Consider the following 22,512-nt stretch of genomic DNA (forward strand, 5'->3'; position numbering starts at 1 on the left):
TCATTCAGTTCTATAAACATCACAAACTTTTATGTTGAAAACTCGTGCATACGGGGTACAATAACAAAACCACGTGGCACAGATCTTTTTGGCTTATGCCCTTTAGGGAGCTGATCTGAAATTAACCAAGCTTGGCAGAACCTGTCCTTTTTTTTTTTTTTAAAATGATTAACACCTTGGCAGTAGGAGGAACCGACTGCAATGTTGCCAGGCCTTTTCAGTGACAGATATTAAGTGCAGATGAATGCTGTGAAATTCTAAATGTCAGCACCAAGAAGCTCATTCAAGTATTTATATTACACTTGGCCAGAAAAGGCCATGAAAGATTGATGAGAACCTGGAAAAAAGAACATGTTGTATGAACTCAGTCTGGATTCTGTGCTGTTGGAGTCCTAGAATTCTGTGAGATTAATGGTTAAAAATCTATCCAAATCCCTTGAATCTGGGCAACAAAATTATCCACAGAAAATATCTTAGTCTACAGAAGAAAAGGCTTAGAAAAATACCATGTAGACATATATTTATATGCTAAGAGGAATACTGACTGCCTACTGAAAAACCTTATGTCAGGCAGGGTTCTAAGTATTTTATATAATTTATCCCACTTTAATAGTAAAATGAACCCCAAGAGGTAGGGATTATTATCTATCTTCATTCTATAGGTAAGAAAGAGAGACTATAAAATGTTACCCAATTTGCCTGATTCCAAATCCGTAATTAATATTGGGATGTTATATCTATAATGCTGGGGCTTGTGGTGAAAAACTAAGCATGAGAAAACTGATCTTTCCTACAGATTGAATTCAGTGATGACTGTTTTCAATAAGGCAGCATTATAGATGTATAAAATGTCCATCAACAGAGGAATGGCTAAAGAAGATGTGGTACATATATATACAATGAAATGTTAATCAGCCATAAAATAGAATGAAATAATGCCATTGGCAGCAACATGGATGGACCTAGAGATTGTCATACTGAGTGAAGTAAGTCAGACACAGAAAAGACAAATATCATATATCGCTTATATGTGGAATCTAAAAAAAATGGTACAAATGAACTATTTACAAAACAGAAACAGAGTCACAGGTGTAGAAAACAAACTTATGGTTACCAGGGGTAAGGGGGGAGGAGGGATAAATTGGGAGATTAGGATTGACATATATACACTACTATATATAAATAGATAACCAATAAGGACCTACTGTATAGCACAGGGAACTCTACTCAATACTCTATAATGACCTATATGGGAAAAGAATCTAAAAAAGAGTGGATGGGGAGTTCCCTGGTGGCGTAGTGGCTAAGACTCCATGCTCCCAATGCAGGGGGGCCCGGGTTCGATCCCTGGTCAGGGAACTAGAGCCCACATGCATGCCACGACTAAGAGTTCACATGCCACAACTAAGGAGCCTGCCTGCTGCCACTAAGACCTGGTGCAACCAAATAAATAAATAAATATTAAAAAAAAAAAGTGTGGATATATGTATATGTATAACCGATTCACATGAAACTAACACAACATTGTAAATCAACTATATTCCAATAAAAATAAAAAAAAATAAACTATAGTCTCCTTGAGGATAGAATCTGGGTCTGCCTAGGACACACACCACTTTGGAGAGTAGATGCTCAGTTAATATCTGTTGAATAGATTTTTTAAAATGATGTTTTATTTTCCCGCAATTTATCTACTATTCTCAGAGTAAGGGATGAAAAGGATGAACCAAACCAAACTGTTGATTATGAAGATACTCCTCAAATGTGCAAGAAATACACCCCTCACCCCACCGCTTCACTTGGATACAGCCAATTCTCATCACAGTTTCCAACCAATTATAATTATAATGCACGAAGGAGCCAATGGTTCAAACCATTTTAATAGTAAATACCAGTTATTGCCATCATCCACCCATCCATTCATTCATTTAACAAACAATTCTTAAGTATGTCACTTGTGTCAACCACTATGGAAGACTCTGGTGTCCAACAATGAATTAAACATAGTTCTCGTTCTCAAGGAGCTCACAGTTTACTTAATGAGAAAGATTATGGGCCCATAATGGAATAAAACCTAGCAGCCTGAAAAATCAAACTATGTTAGCGATTCATATCAGGGTTTATAGAAGCACAGAGGCGGGGCCTTAATCAACCCTCTGTGTGGGCGGGGGCCATTTGAGGGGGCCAGGGAGGGGATGCCTCAGGAAAAGCTTCTTAGAGGAAGTGCTCGAGTTTGGCTGTAAGAGACGAGTGGGCGCAGAGAAAGTACAGGGAGGGGATGAAAACGTGTGAAGCCTTGGCAGCTGTCAAAGTAACAGGACAAGGGTCCACGCGGCACGTCCAGACATGGGAATTGCTGGGCTTGGCCAATTTCCAGTCATTTTCAGCCGTTTAGCTTGAGATCTGAACTCTAATGAGGCTTAGGAACTGTAGCCTGTTAGTATCTTCCCAAGCTTTCTTTCACTGTATTACTTTCTGTTCTAAGCTTAAAGGCAACCACGTGCCCACTGCATTCCTGAAATATGCCTTTGATGTTCAGAAGCTCTACTGTTTTCTGTGATCGTTCATTGGTTTTTAGCTTATTTTTCTAAAACAAACTGTGCACTTGAAACATTTATAATGAGTACTATATTAAGATGTGATATTGGTAGAAGGTCTTTGTTTCAGAAAGGTTTTCTTCTATATGATTTAATATGTGTGAGAAAAGTCGAGGTTATAAAAGCCAGATGATTTGCAGTGAGACTGGTGTGAAGTCATGTGTCACAGCTAGTGTAATCTCTCAAGTCAAATAAAAATTAGATCCCTTATTTCAGCCATACAAGGTTTATTTTGTGGTTTACATGGAATAACTATGTTATTCTTATATTATTTTGAATTCCAAGTATTATTTTATTTCTAGTCTGTTTTACTGATTTGTACTATATGGAACTTTAATAAAATTACTGTCATTTTAACAGCAAAATAAATAAATAAATAAATAAATAAATAAATAAATAAATAAATAAAGGACTCATAAAATGTCAGGGCTGGACCAGGGTCTTTAAGACCGAGAGTTCAACCAACCCAGCTGATGCCTGAAGCCCAGTTCCAGGATAGTGCCTGCAGGCTGTCCAGTAAATGCTTCAGGACAACACCATTATCACCCTCCAAGCCAGCAGAAGCTTACCCAGGTGCAAGCAGGGTTTCACGTTTATGTCTTCAACATCTGCTACAGTGCTTGGCACAGTGCTTGCTTAATGACTAGGTCCATTAATCAGCATGCTATGACACTGAAGTTTAGTGATGACAAATCCACCTGATTGTACATCCAGTTCATCTCTCTCCATCCTGTCTAAAAGGACATCATGGGAGACCTTGGTGAAATCCTGATATACCAAATATACTGTGTATGCACGGTCGAAAATGATGTTGAGAAATTTGCTATTTTGGGGGTTAGTGACCCAGTGGTGGCTCCTTAGTGATCAGTATTTTCTTTTCCAAGAGCTCACCAATCATCCCTTTATTATTCTGCTTGGATTGATTTGTGACCCTGATCATGGTACCTGACTCAGTTTGCCAGAAAATAATAATGAAGTTTATCGCATTATGTGCAAATGCATTTATTACTTTATGAGCGAAGTGTTCTCTCTCTCTCTGTGCTCTATTTAATCCTCAAAACAATTTTATAAGGTAGGTACCATGGATATTTGTTTTTTCCTTCTCTAGCATGCATTTTCTTTTTTTTTTTTAATTAATTTTATTTTATTTTTATTTTTGGCTGTGTTGGGTCTTCGTTGCTGCACGCGGGCTTTCTCTAGTTGCGGCGAGAGGGGGCTACTCTTCATCGTGGTGTGTGGGCTTCCCATTGCAGTGGCTTCTCTTGTTGCGGAGCACAGGCTCTAGGTGTACAGGCTTCAGTAGTTGTGGCTTGCAGGCTCTAGAGCGCAGGCTCAGTAGTTGCGGCGCACGGGCTTAGCTGCTCCGCGGCATGTGGGATCTTCCCGGACCAGGGCTCGAACCCGTGTCCCCTGCACTGGCAGGCGGGCTCCCAACCACTGCGCCACCAGGGAAGCCCTGGCATGCGTTTTCATCTTCTTTTGACAATAGCTCCAATTTCTATTTAATGATCCAGTTTTCCTTCACTGCCAGTTTGAGAGAGCATAGTGGGGCCCTTGCCAGATTCCAGAGCTCTGACAGACTTCAGGCACCTGATCAGTCCCAGACTACACTGCAGCTTCATGAAATGGAGTGCATGGCTTACCACCTTCCTTCTGGCTGGGTGGCTGCTTAGCCACTTTTATATTCCTTATCATTTTTATTTCCCGTATTTATTTACTTAGTTTTATAATAAAATCACATTAACTGAGGCAACCAAAGTACGTATCTGTTCTCTGCAATGAATTCTTTTTCCTGAGTTTTCAAAATAACTGCTGGTGCCTCTTCAATGACCAATTTTTAAGATCTTTTAAATAAGTCATTGAGAGGCACCTTGATGTAGCAGAAAGATCCCGGGACCACAGAGCTGGAAGACCTGGATTTAAGCCTTCGGTCTGCCGTTTGCTAACTGTGACTTTGCAAGTCACACAGCTCCTCTGTGGCCGAGTTTCTTCATCTTCCAAATGAGCTCTTTTCGTTGTGCTCGTATCTTCACGTGTTCTGTGGACATCACCAATGGCTCCCTCGGCATCCATTCCCATGAGGCTTAGGGGCCCTGACTCCTTCGCCTCTAACTTTAGGGGCAGGTGCTGATTGTGCTGAAGTCTAATGGCATTCCCTTGGCCATGGGGGTTGGTTCAGGCGTGGATATGTGACTCAGTCTGGTTGCAAATGAAGCCTGTATTTCCATGATGGAAAGAGGAAAAGATCATTTTCTTTCTTGCTTGATGTGAATGAAGAAGCATGTAACCCTCGTTGTTACTGGCAATCATTTCACTGTATGATTTTTTTTTTTTTTTTTTTCGGTACGCGGGCCTCTCACTGTTGTGGCCTCTCCCGTTGCGGAGCACAGGCTCCGGACGTGTAGGGCCAGCAGCCATGGCTCATGGGCCCAGCCGCTCCGCGGCATGTGGGATCCTCCCAGACCGGGGCACGAACCCGTGTCCTCTGCATCGGCAGGCGGACTCTCAACCACTGCGCCACCAGGGAAGCCCTCACTGTATGATTTTATACGCAGATCCAGCCTTAGGATAAAACTGGTATGAAAGGCAGAGTAGAGAGTGGAAAAGAAACGAGTCTTGGGTAAGATTAGTGGACAGCTGGATATCAACTCCTGCTTGAAGCCTACCATCTCTGGACTTTACACTAATACATTATGATGTTTAGCCAGCTTGAATTAGGATTTCCATTCCTTCAACTAAAAGTGTCTGAGAGATAACACAGCCTGGGCCTCTGTTGTGCCCAAACTCCCAGTTCCCAGATCCCTTTGACTCAGCTTGTTAAAATCTCAAGCCTAGATCAATTCAACAGCACATTTTCAGTCCTACACTTGGGCTGCTGAACAGCACTCAAAGGAAAAACCACCTTGCAAACTAGTGAGAGTACACGAGTCCTGTCCAACTTGAGGTGATCCTCACCAAAGCCCCAGATCCTTTCTATGAGTTCTCAGTGACTATTTTTCTCAGGATCCGGACGCGCAGGCTCAGCGGCCATGGCTCACGGGCCCAGCCGCTCTGCGGCATGTGGGATCTTCCCGGACCGGGGCATGAACCCATGTCCCCTGCATCGGCAGGCGGACTCTCAACCACTGCGCCACCAGGGAAGCCCATTCTCAAGTCTTTTACTCTATTTTTTTCTTAGTCTCAGCAATGAACCTGACTCCCATGTCACAGAGAAAATCAAAAACACTTAAGATTTTTTAATCAGTTATTTACTGCCACATAATAAATTACCTCCAAAGGCAGCAGCTTCAGATAACAAATATCTGTCATCTGACAGTTTCTGTGGGTCAGGAATGTAGGAGGGGCTCAGCTGGGCGATTCTGGCTCAGAATCTCTCAGGAGGTTTCAGTGATGCTGTTGGCTGGGGCCGCGGTCATCTGAAGGTCTGCCTGGGGCTGGAGGACCAGCTTCTGATCCCACTCATGTGGCTGCTGGCTGGAGGCCTCGTTCCTCCCCACTGGGCCTTGTACCGGGTTCTGAGTGTCCTCACCATGCGGCAGCTGGCACCCCCAGTGTGAGTCATCTGAGAGAGAAAGAGCAAGCAGGGTGCTACGCTGCCTCCTGGGACCCAGTCAGTCACCATCACTTCTGCTGGATTCTACTCCTTAGAAACAGGTCACTAAACCCAGCCCACACGCAAAGGGAGGGGACATAGGCTCCACCTTTTGAAGGGAAGAGCGTTGAAACTTGTGGAGTTATTTTTTTTAAAGCTTTGTATATGCATTTTACCTTTTGAACCAGAATTTTTTTAAAAAAGTAATTAATTCTTTTACTTTTGGCAACGTTGGGTCTTCGTTGCTGCACGCGGGCTTTCTCTAGTTGCGGCGAGCAGGGGCTACTCTTCGTTGTGGTGCGTGGGCTTCTCACCGCGGTGGCTTCTCTTGTTGTGGAGCACGGGCTCTAGGCACGCGGGCTTCAGTAGTTGAGGCACGCGGCTCAGTAGTTGTGGCTCACGGGCTCTAGAGCGCAGGCTCAGTAGTTGTGGTGCACAGGCTTAGTTGCTCTGTGGCATGTAGGATCTTCCCGGACCAGGGCTCGAACCCATGTCCCCTGCATTGGCAGGCGGATTCTTAAGCACTGCACCACCAGGGGAGCCCCCTGCTCAGTTATCTCTGCATCAGGCTCTTCTTTCTCTTAATGGATTCCCAAGGTTCTCGTCACAGTTTACTGAGTAATTTTATCCAACCCCACGGTTTCATCTACTACTCATGTGTTGACCACTCCTACATCTTTGTCTCTTGTTCAGCTCTTATTCTTGAATTGAAGACTGGATAGCCTTGGCTTCCCTGACACCACATTCTTGATTTTCCTTCTATCTCCCTGGTTGCTCCTTTTTGGTCTCCTTGTCTGGTTATTTCCCCTCTTTCTCGTCTCTACATGTTTGTCAAGATCCAGTCCTGGGGATCACTTATCTTGTCATTCTACTGTCTCTCACCAGGCAATCCTTGTCTTTAAAAACTCTGAAATGTGGATTACTATTCCCTAATTTTCATTTCTGGTCAGACTGATTTTCTGAGTTCCAGATCCAAATGTCAAACTGCCTAAAACTACTATTTTCTAAACGTTTTTCACAAATATCTAAAATTTAAGGGACTTCCCTGGCGGTCCAGTGGTTAAGACTCTGTGCTTGCAATGCAGGGGGCCCGGGTTCGATCCCTGGTCGGGGAACTAGATCACTGCATGCCTCAACTAAAGATCCCGCACGCTGTAGCGAAGATCCCACGTGCTGCAACTAAGACCCAGTGCAGCTAAATAAGTAAATATTAAAAAAAAAAATTTAACCTGTGAAATTTTTTTTTTTTTTTTTTGCGGTACGCGGGCCTCTCACTGTTGTGGCCTCTCCCATCGCGGAGCACAGGCTCCGGACACGCAGGCTCAGCGGCCATGGCTCACGGGCCCAGCCGCTCCGCGGCATGTGGGATCTTCCCGGACCGGGGCACGAACCCGCATCCCCTGCATCGGCAGGCGGACTCTCAACCACTGTGCCACCAGGGAAGCCCTAACCTGTGAAATTTTTATCTTACCGCAAGACTCTTCTGCCTCCAGTCATCCCAGTTTCAGTAAGTGGCACAACTATCTGCCCATATGCAAAATACATGCAAATCATCATCCTTGGTATCTTTCTCTTCCGGTCTAATCTACTGTCAAGTCCCACCTATTGTAATCACAAAGATCTCAAATCTATCTACTTCTTTACAGCTCCTATCCCCATTCCAGGCCATCACCTCCTACATGGATTACTACAATAGCCTCCTAATTGGCTTTCTCCACTTGTATTCGTCCTCACAGAGTGACCTTAAGATACTGAGAATGTCACTTCTTACTTGCTTTGGATACAATATAAAACGCTTACTATAGGCTCCTGCTTACTCCCCAGTGGCTTTCTTCCCTGCATCTCGGCCACAAATGACCTTCTCTCAGTTACGTCAAATATACTGTTATGGACTGAATGCGTGCTTCCAAAATTCATATGTTGAAGCCCTAACCCTCAGTGTGATTGCATTTGGAGACAGGGTCTTTATGAGGTGATAAAGGTTAAATGAGATCATAAGGGTGGGACCCTAATCTGACAGGGCTGGTGCCCTTATAAGAAGAGTAAGAGACACCAGAGCTCTCGCCCTCTCTGCACACACCCATGCACGCATACCTGAAGAAAGGCCGTGTGAGCACACAGCAAGGGGTCACCTCTTCTGCAAACCAGGAAGAGTCCTCACCAGAAAACAATTGTGTTGGCACCTTGATCTTGGAATTCTAGCCTCTAGAACTGTGAGAAAAAATTCTGTTGATTAAGGTACCCAGTCTATGGTATTTTGTTCTGGCAGTCCGAGCAGACTGAGACACACACCAGTTTCTTCTTCCTGTCATGTAAATTCCTCTGTCGGGAATACTACTTACTTTTTGCCTAACTTCTTACTCATTCTTCAGGCTTTAGCTTAAATATCACTTCCTCAGAGAGACCTTCCCTTGCTCCCTGATCTGCATTATATCCCCCTACTATATTCTCTCAACTTTCTCTTCAAAAAGTTGGTTTTCATTTCTTTCATGTCCACCACCCTAGACTAAGAGCTCCACAGGCCACAGTTGTGCTGTTGTGGCTGGTAGCTGGTAGGCATTTGATAATTACTTTTTGAAAGAATTAATTATCATCATAATATATTACAATTGTTTATTTTTTATTGTTTCTTTCCTAACTAGACTAATCTCCTGCGAGCAGGAGCTGGGTTTTATTTTCTGTAGCACCACGTGGAGGACTGAAGGTATAGCAGGTACTCTCTAAACGTTTGCTGTATGCATCAGAGGACTGGACCAGACCAGGGTCTCACGCTCAAAGGTACAAGGGATCTAAAGGATCCCTTAGATCCCTGAGGATCTAAAGATGCAGATTCTAGTTCAGTAAGTCTGGGGAGATGCCTGAGGATCTGCATTTTGCACAATCATGCCGCTGCTCCATGGACCACGGTCGGCATAGTAAGAGACAAGAATACTCTAAATCCTTCCCACTTCTAACTTTCTATGATTCTATAAACCACACACTCATAAAAACAATGTCATTTGTTTAACTTATTTCAAGGGAAATCCTTTCCAGATTCCTTTTCTAATCAGTAGCGTAAAGGAACAGTCCTTTAATTATTTCCTATTCCTTGAATCCTTTTCTCTACTTTGTAAATCTCAAGTCCAAGTCTCAAGCCCGAGCAGAGATTTGTTTAGGGCAGTGGGCTCGCCCTGGTCCCCACGGAAATGGCATCTTACGCCTTTACTCCTTCCGCTTCAATGGGCTCTTTATTATTTCAGTTAGGTTTGTATCCAATCTTTCAAACTTTCACTACGTTTAACAAAGTTTTCTTGAGATTAATTTACTTTCCAAATACATCAAATTAATTTACTTTTTATTTTTAAATTAATTAATCTACTTTTCAAGTTAATTTACTATTCTTCTTCTCTTTCCTTATGTTAAACTCCTTCAGTTTTTCTTCTTTTTTTTTTTTTTTTTTTGGCTGTGCTGCACGGGATATGGGATCTTAGTTCCTTGACCAGGGATTGAACCCATGCCCCTGCATTGCAAGCGCAGAGTCTTAACCACTGGACCTCCGGGCAAGTCCAAAACTCCTTCAGTTCTTAACTCACCAATATGTATACTTAACAAACATTTTCCAGCTTGTAAAGTTCACAAAATTCTTCCCTTATTTCTTATTTCTCATAAGAAAGAGCTTTAAAGAAAAGTGTTGACTGACACACAGTAAGGTCAACACACAAATAGCTTTTTAGAAAGAATTTTGACATGGTACTGAATATGAAAGTCTATTTTCATTCTTCCATTCATGTAATTGATTGACTGAGCACTGACCATGGCCCAGCACAGGGCCAGGTGCTGGTACTGCTGGGGTTAATAAGACAGACTTGGGCCCTGAACTCTCAGAGATTATAGCCCTAGAGCTTTTGCTTAGGCTACATTTTGTTTCAAATGGTTTCTTGGCCCAATACACAAGTGTTGCTGGTTTTCTTTCTTTGGTTCCCCACTGTTAAGGGTATGTAGCAATGAAGCTCCTATTTGCTTAGTATGATCAGATAAATCAACCACTCGGCAAGTATGGACTGGGGGTGCCTCTTCTTCTGCAGAAGCTGTGATATGGATATACAGGATGTCTCAGTCTGAGGAAACTTACATGCAAATTGGGGAGGTAAGAAAGAGAAGAGTTACATTTAGAAATAATTACAAATTAAGGTATGGTATCCAGCATAAAACTGTAAATTGAGAAAAGGAAGAGAAAAAAGCACAATGGCCTGGAAAGGCTTAATGAAGAACTGGGATGTGAACTGGAAAGGATTCAGATGGATGGAGAGGAAATGGCAGTGGACCACAGGCCAAGAATGAGCCCCTGTAGGAGCATTATGGAGCGGCAGACAGGACTCCGCCCAGAGTTAAGCATCTCTGATGCTATGGAGCCTTCCTGGACTTCTTGTATAAAACGGGAGACTGGATTAGAATGATTTCAAAGGTCCACTCAAGCTCTGTGAGCATCAATTTGTTGGAGCTTATTTAGAAGTATTTATTGAAGGGATGGGAGACAAGGATTAACAGAAATCAGAAGATTCTGTGGTAGTCTAGGTGGGAAGAACTGGGGGTAGGGGAAAGGTGGCAGCAGACCACTGGTCTTTTCTCCAAAAATAAATTCATATTCATGATTTTCAAAAAAATTAAGTGCATCAAATCCCCTGGGTTAAAATATTTACATAATCCCCTCTCTACCTGGTCAACTGGCACAGGCCCAAAGAATATTTCCAGAGAAATAGCTGTAGAAAGAATTCTGGGATTAAAAGTAAGATTTTAGGCGGGGGAGCTCTGGCTCTATCATTTACTAGCTGTGTGGTGTCATTCCTAGAGTAGTCAAATGGCAGTTGCCAGGGGCTGGGGCGTGAGCGAGGGGAATGGGAGTTAGTGTTTAATGGGTCCAGGGTTTCAGTCTGGGAAGATAAAAAAGTTCTGGAATGGATCATGGTGATGGTTGCATAATAATCTGAATGGATGTACTTAATGCCACAGAACTATACACTTAAAAATAGAAAATTTTATGTTATATATATTTTACCACACTTAAAGAAAATAGTTTCAAGTCAGTCAGAACGAATCTTTATATATCAGTACTCACGAAGGAGCAATGTCCAGATGGTTGATGCTAAATCCAGAAGAGCAAAAGCCTCCCAGTGTTGTGGATATGGTTAGGAATGCAACAGCCAAAGAATAATCACAACCTATAAATCCAGCGGCTACCAGGAATACTGCAGGTCCAATCATTCCTGGAGTTAAAAAATTATAAAAAGAAAAAAAGGAAGCCCCAGCATGAATATTTGCTTGCTCTTTAATATAGTATAAATCTGAGATTTGATATTACTGCCATCTACTGTAGAAACAGTATATTGCCTAGAAGACTCAGTTTAAACTGCAGTTTCATGAAAAAAAATTGCTGGAAAACATATAGGATTAATGCCACTATTATAAAACGTAAAAAAAAAAATCTCACTATGCAATGTTATTAAATCTACGTGTGACCAGGACTTAAAGTTCTACAATGTTTAAGAACAAGAGAATGACTGAAAAATATGGTTCTAGAGAGAAGCAATAGTTGATACAGAATGTGATTCAAAGTTCACATAACCAAAGAACATAAACTAAATAATAAAACTTTGCTGGATAAAGTTAGAAAAACACTCCGTCTAGGTTTTGACAACTGAAAACGATACGTGGAGTTTATTACAGGCAGTTAAGCATAAAATACAAGTAATACAGGAAGTGGGCTGCTGTTTTCTCTCTGTGTCAATAGCCGTGCCATCCAACAACTCTCTGTGATGATGGAAATGTTGTATTTGTATGTACTGCAACCAAGGAACTTATTTTTAAATTTCAATTACATTTAAACAGCCACATATGGCTAGTGGCTACTGTACTAGACAGAGCAGGTCCACAGAAAGCCAAAAAAGAAAAAAAATCGAATTAAATCTCAAGGGATTTATTTCACTTGTAGATGTGGAAAAATTTCTCCAGAGTCGAGGTCAGTAAGCAGTGGGACTGGACAGCACATTGTAGCTGCAGGTGCTCAGAAGGTGTTTTCAGAATTACATTGAATAGGGTCCTTTACCATGTAATTATTGAAGTGTAGTCATCAGTGACTTTGAGAGTCTCTACTTACTCGAATAATTGTCTTACATGGGTTTTTGCTTTTTTAAAAATTTATTTCCTGGCCACGCCACATGGCATGTGGGATCTTACTTCCCAGACCAGGGATCAAACCCGTGCCCCGTGCAGTGGAAGCCACTGGACTGCCAGGGAAGTCCCTGTCCTACATAGTTTTAAAATTCACTTTTCTGGAATCAGACTCTGAAACACATGATTATTTAAGCTTCCTTTGATTTACAGCTTTGACTTATAGCTCCTCATTTGATATAATGATGTTAGTATGCATTTTTGATTGAAATTTAAAATAGAAAAGGGATGGAGACTTAAAAATCTTATTTTCATTGCAAACTTAGAGTTGAAAACAAAGTGATTTTTAAAATTCTGGGGAAGATGGACTTCCCTGGTGGCGCAGTGGTTAAGAATCTGCCTGCCAAGGCAGGGGACACGGGTTCGAGCCCCGGTCCGGGAAAATCCCACATGCCGCGGAGCAACTAAGCCCGTGCGCTACAACTACTGAGCCTGCGCTCTAGAGCCCGCGGGCCACAACTACTGAAGCCCGCACACCTAGAGCCCGTGCTCTGCAACAAGAGAAGCCACCGCAATGAGAAGCCCGCGCACCAAAACAAAGAGTAGCCCCCGCTTACTGCAACTAGAGAAAGCCCGCGCGCAGCAGCAAAGACCCAACACAGCCAATAATAAGTAAGTAAAATAAATAAATTAAAAAAGAAATTCTGGGGAAGATATTTGGCAAAGCATGCCATTTTTTATAGTTACAAGAGTATGGTAGATATAAAAGGATATTATAAATCTTAATCCTCAAAATGTATCATTCAAAAAGAACCATCTTGTATAGACATGTACTACATGCATTAAAATATATTGTTTTAATATGTGATCAAATGACTACTATTATCATTTTTATTTTGCCTTGCCTTGTAAACACAGTAAATAATTGTAAACCAAAACCAAACCTGATTCATTTTTACCTACCTATAAGGCTAAAAACTCTTCGAACACATAGAGTTGAAAAATTCCATTTTGCCCTTAAATTGTCAGCGACCTGACCAGACAGGATCATACATAACCAACAGCCTAAATAAGGGACTGCAGATAAAAACCCATTCTGGAAGGAATAAGAAGATCCGGAATTAATTATGGAGGGAGGAAGAACCAAAACAACATACACACACACACACATCCACTACCATATGAAAGCAAAGGAGATACATAGCAGTATTCTGTTAATTTTTATATAATATAGCAAATAAGTCTGATTTTTCTAAGGATTATGGGATGCAGTTCAATGCAGTCCCAGAGAGCCTGTCTCAGAGGGAACCAGAGCTCCCATAGTGCAGTATGCTCAGGGTAATCTTGAATGTTATTTTGGGACTCGGGCTTGTAGCTTCAGTGAGAGAAGTCTTCCTATTAGCCTATGGATTTTCCCCACGGGCCAGTTTTCATTTATTTATTTACTTTAAAAATATTTTTTATTATAAAATAAAATTCAGATAGAGAAAAGCACATAAGTCAAATGTATATAGTTTAATGAATTATTCTAGAGTGAGCACCGTCTAGGTGCTGCTCGAAACTGTACTGCTCTCTTCCGGCTTCTCGCTTGAGGATCCCCAGACCTGCTCCAACCGCCTCTACTGCATGATCGAGCTGGGCAGAGGCACTGATGAGAATGAAGTGACAGCGCTACCTGCAGACTTTGTTCCCTCCGTAGAGTGTCCCCATGGCTCCCCCAGCGGCCTCCCCAGTGGCCCTGGCCCACCTGGCTCCCTCTGCTGACATCTAGTGGTTTTATTTTTGTCCTGTCTAAGGCAGGATACAAGGGCCTCAAGTCCTATCCCTTTCCACATTTGACATGGGGTTTGAAGGTTGTGTATTGTTTTTTTTTTGTTTATTTTGTTCCGAAATTAAAGTATGCAAAATCAAGATGCAGTTAAAAACAAACGTGGGCTTCCCTGGTGGCGCAGTGGTTCAGAGTCCGCCTGCCGATGCAGGGGACACGGGTTCGTGCCCTGGTCAGAGAAGATCACACATACTGCGGAGCGGCTACGCCCGTGAGCCTTGGCTGCTGAGGCTGTGCGTCCGGAGCCTGTTGCTCCGCCACGGGACAGGCCACAACAGTGAGAGGCCCGCGAACCGCAAAAAAAAAAAAACAAACCAAACAAACGTGCCTGGGGCACTCGCACGTGCTTTGAGCAGAGCACAAAGGCGGTGCTAGGAAAAAAGAAAAGTGGTGATAACTAATGAAAATAAACTTATGTAACAAAGCAAGCTTAATACAAAGGATCAAGAGCTTTAAAAATTTTAATTAACGAGAGTATAATTTTAAATACAATGCTTCTCAAAGCAAGCTTTATTTTGAACAAAGGCCATTTCATGAATGGAATATGCTGATTTTTCAAGAAAAAAATCCATCAAAAAAGAGGCTTCTATACAAGAGAATTCTTTTCAAACTCTGTTCACCTTTCTTTTAATTTTGATTCAGAAAGAAAATGCCTTTTTTTGGTATGAAAATGCAAGAAAAAATATTCTAGTTTTAAAGTTTCTCATTATAGAATTTAAAAAAAATTAATAAAAAATAAATGAAGGTGGGCTTCCCTGGTGGCGCGTGGTTGAGAGTCTGCCTGCCAATGCAGGGGACACGGGTTCGTGCCCTGGTCCGGGAAGATCCCACATGCCACGGAGCGGCTGGGCCTGTGAGCCATGGCCACTGAGCCTGCGCGTCCGGAGCCTGTGCTCTGCAACGGGAGAGGCCACAACAGTGAGAGGCCTGCGTACCACAAAAAAAAAAAAAAAAGAAAATGAAGGCAATTAAGTTCATATACTAATTACCAGTCAGCTATTGATATTTCATTCTTTCTATAGTTCTCCTGGGAAAATTGCAAATAGAAGCATCAGTGGAATGATCTTTAAATTTGCATGCAATTTGTCACTACAGTAGGAGACTACAGTCAGGCTCTGTTAACAGAGAGCTTAGGAAAAGCAAGGTTGCTTGGAACAAATCCGTCCCACGCTATTGGTAAAGCCTTATTTCAGTTTAACTTCTGTCAATGCAATTGGTGGATATATTTCAGTATAATGGATCTCTTTTTTCAAAAGTAACCAGAGGAGTAATTCACAGCTTAGCTGTTTGGGTGATGTTTAAGGTTCGGTCCATGTGGCCAATGTTTTCAGTATGCCTTGGAAGTGAGGTGCCGGAACAGTTCACTTTAACACTGTGGACAGCTCTAAGTTCTTGTAACCAATGCAGTTGTGCCTTGCTATCATCACATTCACCACACAGGCTGCTGCTTTACTTCCAGGGCTTCCACTCTGTGGCTGAGTAACAGTCCACTGTGGAATATACCATATTTTGTTTATCTATTCACCAGCTGATACATATTTGGGTTGTTTCCACTTTTTCATCATTACGAATAATGTTATGAACTTTTGTGTACGTGTACATGTACGTTTTTGTGTGCACAGATGTTTTCAGTTCTCTTGGGTATAGACCCAGGAATGGAATTTCTGGGTCATAATAATAACTTTATGTTTAACTTTTTGAGGAATTGCCAAACTGTTTTTCATAACAGTGACACCACTTCACATCCCCACCAGCAATGTATGAGGGTTCTGTTTCCTCTACATCCTCAACAACACTTGTTATTTTTTGGTTTTCTGATTCTAATAGGTGTAATAGGCCTTATGGTTTTGTGTTCCATTTCTGTATATATATATGTATATTTCGGCAAATCAATTTTATTTTATTTAGTTTTTAACATCTTTATTGGGGCATAATTGCTTTACAATGGTGTGTTAGTTTCTACTGTATAACAAAGTGAATCAGCTATGTGTATACATATACCCCCATATCCCCTCCCTCTTGAGTCTCCCTCCCACCCTCCCTATCCCACCCCTCTAGGTGGACACAAAGCACGGAGCTGATCTCCCTGTGCTATGCAGCTGCTTCCCACTAGCTATCTATTTTACATTTGGTAGTGTATATACCAGCATAGTCAATGCTACTCTCTCACTTCGTCATCCCAGCTTACCTTTCCCCCTCCCTGTGTCCTCAAGACCATTCTCTATGTCTGCGTCTTTATTCCTGTCCTTCCCCTAGGTTCATCAGAACCTTTATTTTTTTTAGATTCCATATATATGTGTTAGCACACGGTATTTGTTTCTCTCTTTCTGACTCACTTCACTCTGTATGACAGACACTAGGTCCATCCACCTCACTACAAATAACTCAGTTTTGTTTCTTTTTATGGCTGAGTAATATTCCATTGTATATATGTGCCACATCTTCCTTATCCATGCATCTGTCGATGGACACTTAGGTTGCTTCCATGTCCTGGCTGTTGTAAACAGTGCTGCAATGAACATTGTGGTACAAGACTCTTTTTTGAATTATGGTTTTCTCTGGGTATATGCCCAGTAGTGGGATTGCTGGATCATATGGTAATTCCATTTTAAGTTTTTTAAGGAACCTCCATACTGTTCTCCATAGTGGCTGTATCAATTTACATTCCCACCAACAGTGCAAGAGGGGTCCCTTTTCTCCACACCCTCTCCAGCATTTATTGTTTGTAGATTTTTTGATGATGGCCATTTTGACCGGTGTGAGGTGGTACCTAATTGTAGTTTTGATTTGCATTTCTCTAATGATTAGTGACGTTGAGCATCATTTCATGTGTTTGTTGGCAATCTGTATATTTTCTTTGGAGAAATGTCTATTTAGGTCTTCTGCCCATTTTTGGATTGGGTTGTTTGTTTTTTTTTTTAATTAATTAATTTATTTATTAGTTTTGCCTGTGTTGGGTCTTTGTTGCTGCCCGCAGGCTTTCTCTAGCTGCGGTGAGTGGGGGCTACTCTTTGTTGTGGTGCACGGGCTTCTCAGTGAAGTGGCTTCTCTTATTGTGGAGCATGGGCTCTAGGCACACGGGCTTCAGTAGTTGTGGCATGCGGGCTCAGTAGTTGTGGCTTGCAGGCTCTAGAGCGCAGACTCAGTAGTTGTGGTGCACAGGCTTAGTTGTTCTGTGGCATGTGGGATCTTCCCGGACCAGGGCTGTCCCCTTCATTAGCAGGAAGATTCTTAACCACTACACCACCAGGGAAGACCCTTGCTTGTTTTTTTGATATTGAGCTGCATGAGCTGCTTGTATATTTTGGAGATTAATCCCTTGTCAGTTGCTTCATTTGTAAATATTTTCTCCCATTCTGAGAGTTGTCTTTTCATCCTGTTTATGGTTTCCTTTGCTGTGCAGACCATTGAGTAATGATGTTGAGCATCATTACCTGGGCTTATTGGTCATCTGCATATCTTTGGAGAAATGTCTATTCAAATCCTTTGCCCATTTAAAAAATTGGGTTATTTATCCTTCTATTATTGAGTTGTATAAATTCTTTATATATTTATCAGATATATGATTTGCAAAGATTTTCTCCCATTCAGTGGGCTTTTATTCTTGATAGTGTCCTGTGAGGCACAAAAGTTTTCAATTTTGATGAAGCCCAATTTATCTATGTTTTCCTTTGGTCATGTGTGCTTTTGGTATCATATGTAAGAAACTGTTGCCCAGCCCAAAGTCACAAAGATGTACACTTCTAAGAGTTTTACCATTTTAGCTGCTAATATTTACATCTTTGATTTATCCTTCATTTTGAAGGCAAGAACACTACCAAATTTACTTACAAACTGCCTCTTTCTCTTATAGGAATTGCCTCAGTTTGATGAGTTCAGAAGGAACTGGCAGTTTTAGTGGGGGGTCTGTCTTACACAGCTTTGCAACTATAGCTCTGCCAACACCTGGATAACACTGCAGAGCGGTTTCTGTACAAGAACCTTGTGTCTCCCAACACCCCTCTTGGCTCCCAGCAGAGTCGGGCTACCATCCCAAGGGAATATGGTACCACCTGCATTTATCATCTGAGATCCTGGCATGTTACTGGGGACTAGTAAGACCTTCACATTTAAAGGGGATACCAGCCAAGATACTCTGAATCAAGAGTTAACACACACAGAGGAAAGAAACAAGCAAAGCTAAAAAGAGCAGTCTCTAGAATTTAGTATATCAGAGTAAAATGGAAGATGCCAAATAACTGAGTCTCACACAGATAAAAACAAATTCTGTATACTCTCTATAAGAAGCAGATACTTAATGTTTTCTTACCTCTTGAATATTGAACCTCAGGACCTCCTTCATATAAGTAGGCAATAAGGTCAATAAAGTATAAAAAGTCCAGTTGTAAGAAAAATGTGCAACTACAATAGCCCAAAGTGCTTGTGATTTCAGCATAGGTACCCATGGCACTGACTTCTGTGAAGAGAGCTGAAACAGAAAAAAAACAAACAAACAGGCATAATTAGGATAAGCTACAGCTATGTTCATGCTATGTTTAGATCTGTATCCAATCAGCTAAAATTCCATCTAGAATACATTATCAACCTTGATTACTAAATCCCAGATTTTTAAACAACTCTTTTAAAATATTAAACAGCAATAGAAACTCCACGATTCAGACCTGAAGAAAAAACAGAAATGTAATCTTAGAGCTAAAATGTCAAACTAAATACTCCTTATGAATGTCAGAAGTCACCTGCAATATTACTTTCTCCACCTAAAAAACAGAGGACAGTTTAATAATCAAATTCAGAGGCTGACATAAGGGCAAAGGAAAGAGATTTTAAGTCCTATTAGAATTCATATTTCATTATCCAATCTTTATTGATTTACAATGATCTATAAGAACTGTGCAATAGGAGGTTTTTTATGTAGCCATCTGGAGTAACGGTCTTCAAAGCAGGATGTAAGCACCCCAGCGGTAGCAAGATAATCCACCATGGTGTGGAAAGACATAACAGATATTCTATCTATATTCACTTTTATTGTAAAAAGAGAAACTAAGCTCTATTAATATTTAACAAATAGGTTGGCCCTGGAATATGTCAGACCATCACATGTTTTATGATCTCCCCAATTAAAAGGGGTTAATGGCATACTTACTTGTTGGTCTGCCCTCGGTGTAATATTACAGCATGTTACAGTTTACACCTGCCTTTTAAAATGGATTTATGGATTTTATTAGCCAGTTTAAATGAAAACAAATCTACAAAATCAAACAATGTCTTCAAAAGATTCTTAAGGAGAAATTACATAGAAGTCTAATAATGTAAGCACGCGTGAACACCAAGAAAATAGTAGAATTGACACTTTTCCTCTTGAGCCCTTTGTCAGCTACCTCACCAAGCGAAATAATGGCAGGCTCATCAAATACACTGTATTGGGACTTCCCTGGTGGCACAGTGATTAAGAATCCACCTGCCAGTGCAGGGGACACAGGTTCAAGCCCTGGCCTGGGAAGATCCCACATGCCGCGGAGCAACTAAGCCCGGGCGCCACAACTACTGAGCCTATGCATCTGGAGCCTGTGCTCCGCAACAAGAGAAGCCACCTCAATGAGAAGCCTGCGCACCACAACAAAGAGTAGCCCCCGCTCGCTGCCACTAGAGGAAGTCCGCGCACAGCAACAAAGACCCAATGCAGCCAATAAATAAATACTTTTAAAAAAATACACCGTATTCAAACACACTGCTCCCATTAAACAACATATCATTACTAATTTTAAGTGATAAAAAGGTTTCTCCTATTAAAATTCAAAACTGATGTACATACTGTTTATTTCACCTTACTCACCCTTTAAAGAGCCTATCTTTATGTAAGTTTTATAACGTCCATACGTACAGCAGTGCATGTAGATAACTGTAAAAACATGCATATATTCAGGTTGTTAAGCCCCTGTCCCCATTGCTTTATTGATGCATGATTAAGTAAAGCCTGAAGACCACTGGCCTGGGAAATCATTTCGTTACATTTCCTATATCCTGAGGCTCTGCTGTGTCTTCCTCAAAAGCTAGAGCAATCTATGTTTCTACCTCCAGGGTTCACTATTATTTCAAAAAGAGGAAGAACCAGTATTAACCTTCTTGTGGCCTTTTTCTAGGGACTTTTGTTGTGACTTGGTAGATATGCTCTCGTGTTCTCCACTATGTCAAAGATGTAGGGGATGTGGGAGCAGAGAAGGAGAGGGGACATTTATTCTTATATAGCGGTGGTTCTCAATTCCAGCTAAGCTTCAGAATCACCTTTGACACTTCAAAATTACAGATGGCTGTGTTCTACCCCAGACCTGCTGAATCAAAGCCAAAGCCAAACTTCTGAGTGGAGGGCCAAGGCATATATCTTTCTTATTTATTTATTTATTTATTTATTTATTTATCTATCTATCTATCAATCAATAAGGGATTCATTTTTCTTTTATTTATTTATTTGTTGCTTATTTAGTTTTGGCTGCACTGGGTTTTCGTTGCTGCGCGCAGGCTTTCTCTAGTTGCGGCGAGCAGGGGCTACTCTTTGTTGCGGTGCACGGGCTTCTCATTGTGGTGGCTTCTCTTGCGGAGCACGGGCTCTAGGCATGGAGGCTTCAGTAGTTGTGGCTCGCGGGCTCTAGAGCAAGGCATATATTTTACTTTTTTTTTTTTTTTTTTAATTAATTAATTTATTTATTTATGGCTGCGTTGGGTCTTCGTTTCTGTGCGAGGGCTTTCTCTAGTTGTGGCGAGCGGGGGCCACTCTTCATCGCGGTGCGCGGGCCTCTCACTGTCGCGGCCTCTCTTGTTGCGGAGCACAGGCTCCGGACGCGCAGGCTCAGTAGTTGTGGCTCATGGGCCCAGTTGCTCCGCGGCATGCGGGATCCTCCCAGACCAGGGCTCGAACCCGTGTACCCTGCATTGGCAGGCAGACTCTCAACCACTGCACCACCAGGGAAGCCCAAGGCATATATTTTAAAAAGCTTCCGTGGTGATTCTACACAGCAGTGGTTCCCAAACTTTGCTGCACATTAGAATCACCAGGGGAGCTTAAAACACTCCAGGGCCAATATTACACCGAGAGCAATTAAATCAGGTTGGGAGGTGTGTAGGAGGTAGGTGGCTGTATTTTTTAAAGATCCCCAGGTGATTTCAAAGTGTAGCAAACTTTGGGACCCACTGCTGTAGAAATTAAAGAATTCTGCAACCTCTCCCCTGCCCTCTGCCACCCCGTGCTTGAAAATCTTAGGACAAAGAGGAAGGAGAAAACCAGTCTAGAGATTTTAGAGTTTAAAGGAATTTGGAATATAACTCTTTTTACATGGCTGTGAAACTCACAAAGGAAAGGAAATCACACTTCTGTGTTGAAAGATACGAGCTTAAATGTATCTGATCTCTGAAAACTAAATATATTCTGAATAATGTATTCCCCCCTCCTGGAAATATAAACTTTAATGTAAAATATGTAATAATTTTAAGACTCATGCTGCATGTATTTACACTTACTGATGGTGATGTTTTAGAAGCTCTGGTAATAGCTTTTGTAGCTCTTCACCAGTATTTAGGCGTAATCTTGCTTGTACAAATGAAGCAAAACTGAAGCAAACTGAGCCATACTGGAATATTTTTGCAGTATATCAATTGAATTTTTGATAACCTGATGTTTTTGAAGAATCACTCAACCATAACCAGCTATATGTGGAGAGTGACGTCAGCAAGATGGCCAAATAATATGTCCCCTACAGGTATCCATTGTCCTCTACCCCCAGCAACAATTTGGCATCCATCCACGGGTAAAAGTGCCTTTCTGGGGGCAGAGGGATCTAGAAACATGCCAAGGGACCTGGCAGGAGTCACACATGCCTGTGTGTTATGTAAAAGACACACAGATCTTGCTTCCAGCTGTGAACCCTGAAGTAGCCTGTGAACCAGCTCTAGCCCCTCTTGGCTGGGAGCAAATTTTCTTTAGATATTTGAGTAAGGGAATTTCTGAAGGAACAATCAATGAGGTCTTGGATCTTGTATAGAGAATGTATCATTAAATTAGCAATAATAGCCCATACAGTTTTTTCATACAAGTTGAAGCAGAAAAGGACAAAACAAAAATGTATTTGTTGTCAGATGGGCAAATTCTTCTAGACTATAAAGGAAGGGTAAGGATATTCAACAACATTTGAGTATCTTCTATGTGCAACTTCACAAAAAAAAAGTCTTCCTGTCAAATGCAAATAAAAGCAAATTGGTTTAGAAAAAGCTGCATGCAATACATGTTCTTATGTTAGGTCAACTAAATATTCAAGCCAGAGCCCTCATTTGCTTAAGGTTGCAAAATTGTACACTCT

At 41.6% G+C, this 22,512-nt stretch overlaps 1 protein-coding gene across 1 annotated transcript in view; it reads right to left on the reverse strand.

Moving 5' to 3' along the window:
- The window catches only part of SLC17A5 (solute carrier family 17 member 5), a 46,860-nt gene that overhangs the window by 6,694 nt on the left and 17,654 nt on the right, over positions 1-22,512 (reverse strand). The window contains exons 7-9 of the mRNA XM_007458408.1: positions 18,474-18,632; positions 13,300-13,432; positions 11,285-11,432 (exon numbers count right to left, since the gene is read on the reverse strand). Coding sequence (XP_007458470.1) covers positions 11,285-11,432; positions 13,300-13,432; positions 18,474-18,632 — 440 coding nt within the window. The remainder of the gene's footprint in view (positions 1-11,284; positions 11,433-13,299; positions 13,433-18,473; positions 18,633-22,512) is intronic.

Source organism: Lipotes vexillifer, unplaced genomic scaffold, assembly GCF_000442215.2.
Source record: "Lipotes vexillifer unplaced genomic scaffold, Lipotes_vexillifer_v1.1 scaffold2, whole genome shotgun sequence".
Lineage (NCBI taxonomy): Eukaryota > Metazoa > Chordata > Mammalia > Artiodactyla > Lipotidae > Lipotes > Lipotes vexillifer.